Source organism: Gossypium raimondii, chromosome 10, assembly GCF_025698545.1.
Source record: "Gossypium raimondii isolate GPD5lz chromosome 10, ASM2569854v1, whole genome shotgun sequence".
Classification (NCBI taxonomy): domain Eukaryota; kingdom Viridiplantae; phylum Streptophyta; class Magnoliopsida; order Malvales; family Malvaceae; genus Gossypium; species Gossypium raimondii.
The window spans coordinates 45,547,864-45,554,032 of record NC_068574.1 but is presented as its reverse complement, the minus strand read 5'-3'; the positions used below and the strand labels follow the sequence as shown (position 1 = coordinate 45,554,032).

Here is a 6,169-nt window from a genome sequence, read left to right as displayed (position 1 = left end):
GTGTTGAATTTTCAATACTAAATTAAATGAACGATGTTATTTGATAAATTTAAAAAGTTTAAGACTGTATTTTTATAAGTAGTGAAGTTATATTAAAAAGTTGATTGGTATATATTAATAAAAGTAACTATTGAATGTAGTTATATTGTTAAAATTAATCTTATTATTTTTAAAATTTAATCTTATTAATATTATTATATATTATATTTTTTCATAAAATAAAATATAATAATTTGGATATTAATTAAAAATGAATAGAATTATCAAATACATTTAAAAATGAAGCGTTAAGAATTTGCATGATTTTATTATAAAGAAAAAAACGAGTGTCTCTTTGGTAGAATAAAACTATAAAGCTTATTTAAGAAGAGGAAACTGATAATGAAATTCATGTTATAATATTTTAGCATTTTCATTAAAGGAAGGGATAACGTTTTGATTAATGTTTTGTCGTCGAAAATGAAAAATGCATTTCATTCTCAACTGGCTACTCTCATTACCATTTTTATTAATTATATATGTAGCTGCATGATGATAATCTTTAATACAATAATTAATTATTAGTTCGCCAATAAAAATACTTGAAAGTGCTTGACGTGTATGTATTGTACTATTTCTCATTAATCAATCATGCAAAACTTAGGATAATGTAAATCAATGATTTGATAAGCATACGAAAATGATATTAAAGAGTAAGCTGTGATTATTTGTATTATTATTATTATTATTATTATTATTGTAATTATTATAGTTTTCTTGTTGGCAATTGCGCTTGTAAATGTTGATAAATGTGTTGCTTTTTCATAGGTTTAGGAAATTGGAATTCACTCCAAAACTATTTATGTGATGTTATCTTGCTAATGGTGCAAAATTAATTTTAAAATTGATTTTTTAATATATATGGGTTTTAGAGTATTTTAAAAAAATTAATATATAAAAACTTTTTCAATAAAGAATTAACAACACTAAGCAATTCTAATTAATTAAGCCATCATATGTAATTTATTCATAAATTTAAAAACAATGAAATCGTAATTAAAATTAAACCATGGGAGATTGGAAAACTCCACACACATATCATTGTCTCTATGCATTTTTTTCTTCTGATTTGTTCCAATCCCAAAATAATGAAAAATCACGTCATTTGATGGTTCATAAAATAAATACTTGAAAGCTATATATTTATAGTCTCGCTTTCTTAGTTTTAGGGTTTATTTCATTTTCAACGGAGGTAGGCTGCTGGTAATACTTGGATATATAGATAAATTATGTTTCTTCAATGGGGCTTAATATTTGTCTTTCTTTTAAAATATAATATAAATTCAAACTCACACACTCACATATTATTTGATATCGAATATGGGTGAATTCACTTTAATCAATAAATTTATTATTAAAATCCTAAATTTAAACTTATCAAATATTCCGTTTAAATATGAATGTGTTACAAAACAATAATAAGAACCAAAGAATAAAGTGCTGTGATGAATCTAAAATGGTGTCAAGATTGTAGTATTGACCAACTTTGGAGAGGATTGGATTCCAATACATTGGTGTAAAACAATTAATTGAAGGGAGGTTTGGCATTAAAGCAAACACACTGGTTCGTACACCACGTCTTTGTATAGGGTTTTCAAATAGCTGCCAAAGCCTTAACTAAGACCACGTACCCCCAAAAATCAGAAGCATGAATCGAGACAAAAGGAAGGGCAGAGATCAGCCAAGTAAAAGTACATTCGTCGGCTCTTATTTGAATAACATATGCTTTTTTATTTATTGTGATTTATTCTCACTATTTGTTTTACCACCCTATGTGACTCTAAAACAAATCATAATTGTAGTTAGTTCATTTTCGGAATTCTAATTTGAGTCAATTTTTTCTAATTTTAAAATATTTTAATTGAACCCTCAAATAAAAATGTCCTTTCAACTAAGTCCTTTGACATGAGTTAACACATCTGGATTAATAAATATCTATTTAAATGTGAAATGCAAGTTAATATTTAACAACAGAATTAATAACTAGATTGATGGAAAGACTTAATTTTAACTATAATGTAACTTGGGGTTCAATAAAAGATTTTGAAGTTGATAGAGTAAATTAAAATTTAATGGTGAAAGTACCATAAAGTCCCTCTATTATAGGAATTGAATAAAATAAGGCTTAGTGTCTCTATCATATTAAATTAATCAATTTAATCATGTATTAGTAAAACGAATCAAATTGTAATAAAGTTAGCATTTATTGTCAAAATGAAGAAAGGGCAGAAGGTAGGGGTCCTAGTTTCTATTTTAGCCCTTCAAAATTTATGAAGGTACAACTTAATAATAGTAAAATTATAATTTAGCTCTCTAAAATAATAAGATTATATTTTAACTATCATATTTAATTTAATTTCTCCTTCTCCAAAAGAATTCTACTTTCACCTGTTTATTATATAAAAATAATTATTTTTCATTAACATTTCAACTGGATGTCTACAACTACAACAGAGGGTGGTGCACCCAAAATTAACTCATAATGTGCAATGGAATTAAGTAAAATAAAGAAAAGGTTAAAAATATGGATAATGAGAAAGAAAGAAAAGAAAAGAAAATTGAAATGAAAGGGATAATAAGTGGGATGCGTGGCAGTTAAAGAATTAGCAGTACAAAGTCAAATCCTTGGCTACACAAATCGTCCTTTCTTACTGCTACTGCTGTATCAACCCCCTCCTCTTCCCTCCGCTCTTTATAACTCCCTTCTTTCGATTTATATTTTCCTCTCATCCAAACAAACCCCATCACTCTCCCAAAAAGGAATGAAAAGATGGTGGGACTGAGTGTAGTTTTGGAGAATCAAAAGAGTGGTAACCGTAATATATTCAGTAAAAAAACCCCACAACTTATTAGCAAAACAACCATGTTAATCAACACCAGCAGCAAAGTTTCTTCATCTTCTTCGAGCTCTTCTAGGTTGTCTCCTCCTACCACCACTTCTCACACGGTTCCTTCCTTTCTTGAACAATGCTTCCTTTGCAAACAAAAACTTTTGCCTGGAAAAGACATCTACATGTACAAGTATGTTTTTTTTTTTCCTTTTCCTTTTTTTGTCGACTGTTTCTTTCTGTATGATTGATTCATGGTTTTTCTTTTGTTGTTGTTGTGATTGTTGGTAGGGGGGATAGGGGTTTCTGTAGCGTGGAGTGTAGGTGCAGGCAAATTTTCATGGATGAAGAAGAGAGTTTGAAGAGAGAAAATTGCTGTTTGGCTTCCATGAAAATTAAACCTTCAACACCTTCACCTTCTTCTTCTTCAGGTTCTCACCATCATCGCAAAGCTTATTGAGAAACCTATGCAGCTGCCAAGAACTGGAAAACTTTTTTTTCATTTTGGTTAATTTCAATTGTAATTTTCCAGTGTAGGCTTGGCTAATTTTGTAATGACAGTGCCATGCGCTGTCGTTTTGCATGCTGGAATGAAGCCAAAAGAGCTTTTCCTTGTCTTTTAACTATTTTTGCCTTGAACATCTATGGGATTGGTAGAGGAGCCCATGGTTTTGCTTTATTCCCTTCTCATTTAACATTTAGGATAACCAAAATATATATTAAAAAAAAAAACAATAATGGAGACCATTCATGGTATTTTACAGTTTGATTCATTTTTTTGAATAAAAATACATGGATTCTATCATATTTTAAAATTACAACTACATAAATCAATTGATTTAACTATGTTTAAATTTGGCATTTTTAATAAACAAAAATAAAATTAGTAAAATTCCAAAGAGTTTATGATTTTATTGCAGGTTTGTTGTGTTTCAAAACGACAAAACATTTCATGGTAATTGAAAATATTGTTTTTATCTGGACTGCATTTTACTGGTATTATTGTGGAGGAATGAAGAATTAGTAATCTATAAAGAATAAACAAATTACTACTTGCCATTAAGGATCATTAATTTTCTTTTCTTTATTTCTTTCACTTGTCATTTTTTTGGGGGGTTAGTGTTTATAATTAAATACCATTTTCACAAAAAAAGAAGAAGATATTTAGTAACAATATTTACAAATTTGTTTTGATGCAGGCACATCGATAATTTAACACTGGTGACAGCTATTTGTTTTCAATGAGACGAAACTATATTAAATAGGGTCAGTTTTTTAAAAAAATATTATTGACGTTAATTTTAATAAATGTTCTAAAATTATTCATACAGTAAAAAAGAAATAATCTTTCTTAAAATATCAACTCGGGTGTGTGATTGATAAAATTATTTATACAAGTCAGGCAGATGAGTTTTAGGACATACAAGCATATGCTTGGACTAGGACATACAGTTTGCTAGCTTAAGTGGAAGCCTCTCATCTCTCCATGATTAACCAGATTTGAAGAGCAAAACTGCTTTCTGATCCAAATAGAAATAAACAAAGTGGTTCGTCTCGTGGGTTACGTACGAACCTGCATTCAAACAACATTCAAAGGATTAATCCAACTAATAATTATCAGTAATTTATCTTAGGTTGTCTCCACCAATTAGGAATGTCTAGTTATAGCATATAAACCACAAAACCAGGAGCAAGCAGGCCGCGTGGTCAAAAATAATCGTATATGGTGAAGAAAGATTGCATCCATAAGAGTTTTTAAAGAAGGGAAATGCCGGTATAGGTCCTACTTACTTACACCAAACGACCCAACTTCTACTCGAATTAGTATCTAATATAGTAGTGTTACATGTTCCCTAAGTATGTAATACACGATCCACTTATATAATGTGTTTCTTTAGTAATGAGCATCTAACATAAATTGGAGTTTTAAGCTTAAGACCTCGAAACCGAAAGTTCCAAGCTCAAACCTTGAATAAAGGTCCAACTTTAATGGCATGAAATATAAACCAAACAAGAACAATTGCCATTATAGCTATTTCCTGAGAGGGTTTCAAACAGGTAATTAAGCACATTGATGAACCACACTGAAAAATCATAAGGTCTAAGCTTAAGACAATCCAATCTAACATCAATGGCAGTTATGATAGCTTAACGCACGATGGAAATGATAGCTCATTTAAGCTATGATATGCTTGCTTTCAAGTCAAAACAACAGCATCACTTAAAAATAACAGATATCTTGGACTATATTTTCCATGAAAATTGAATCTAATGGAAATTTGGGTTTACCAAAATTGCGACCAACAATGCAATGCCAAGTAGGTCCATGTTTCTTGTCGAATTCTTTCTTAATGTACTCTGCTACATCTTTCTCTACATTGTTCTTCTCGAAAGCCTAGTCAAAACCCACAGAAGGAAAAACCACTCCAAGTCAGCAAATTTACAGTATTTACTAACAAATCAAGATCAAACGAAGAAAACCCAGAAACTAATTCCAATAAAAAAGCCATAAAAATTAGGAATCTTGTAAGGTAGAGAAAAAGAGCTAACGGAAATGGCTATATTGACGGCCTCTTTTTGCATTTCGTCTTTCATGTCGGCGCTTTTGATGATAACTTTCTTGGGTTCTGCAGTAAGCGCCGGAGAAGGCTTCAATTCATCGGTTTTCCGTTGTTTCACCGTCAGAGCTCCGGTGGTGCTTCTCTTAGTTGCTTCAGTACTCATCCTGTTTTTTTCTTTTTCGTGTTTCAAATTCCAGAGCCAAAAGAAGAGAAAAAGAAAAGGGAGAGACTCAGTTTCCACAAAATTCCAGTTTGCAACAATGGGGTTTTTGTTTTGGAAGAAAATGAAAAATGGAAAACTGGAAATGATTCTGTCAGGTGATACTTTGGTGAATGAATTGAAGTGTGTTCACTGTTCTTTTATCTACAAAATTATGATTTGTGTTTCAGATGCCCACTTCACTCTTCCATCCAAATTAAAATGAAAAATACTCTTTCAATTTTAATATGTTTTTTTTTTAAATTTAATTTTCAAATACCTTTAAGCAGGAATTATTTATATTTATATTTACATAATCTAGGAAAAGTACATTACAATTCATCTAGATTTCTTTTGTTGGGATAATACTTTAAAACTTTCACTTAATTAATTTAATTTGGTGGAAAGGTGAGGTTGTAGTTAAAAATTAGTATAATGGTAAATTTAGTCTTCAACTTTTATATATTAACGTAATTTAATCATAATTTTAAAAGAAAATTAACTCTCAGATTATAAATTATCTCAAATTGATTTTATTTTTA

At 29.6% G+C, this 6,169-nt stretch overlaps 2 protein-coding genes across 2 annotated transcripts; one reads left to right on the top strand and one right to left on the bottom strand.

Annotated features, from left to right (window-relative positions):
- Positions 1–2,584: 2,584 nt before the first annotated feature.
- Positions 2,585–3,490, top strand: LOC105778379 (FCS-Like Zinc finger 15). The gene is made up of 2 exons (XM_012602068.2): positions 2,585–3,060; positions 3,159–3,490. Exons 1-2 carry the CDS (start codon positions 2,810–2,812, stop codon positions 3,325–3,327), a joined length of 420 nt encoding a protein of 139 aa, XP_012457522.1. The 5' UTR covers positions 2,585–2,809; the 3' UTR covers positions 3,328–3,490.
- Positions 3,491–4,214: 724 nt separating this feature from the next.
- Positions 4,215–5,839, bottom strand: LOC105778242 (uncharacterized). The gene is made up of 3 exons (XM_012601903.2): positions 5,418–5,839; positions 5,157–5,262; positions 4,215–4,440 (listed from the first exon to the last, which is right to left on the bottom strand). Exons 1-3 carry the CDS (start codon positions 5,589–5,591, stop codon positions 4,358–4,360), a joined length of 363 nt encoding a protein of 120 aa, XP_012457357.1. The 5' UTR covers positions 5,592–5,839; the 3' UTR covers positions 4,215–4,357.
- Between the last annotated feature and the right edge of the window lie 330 nt (positions 5,840–6,169).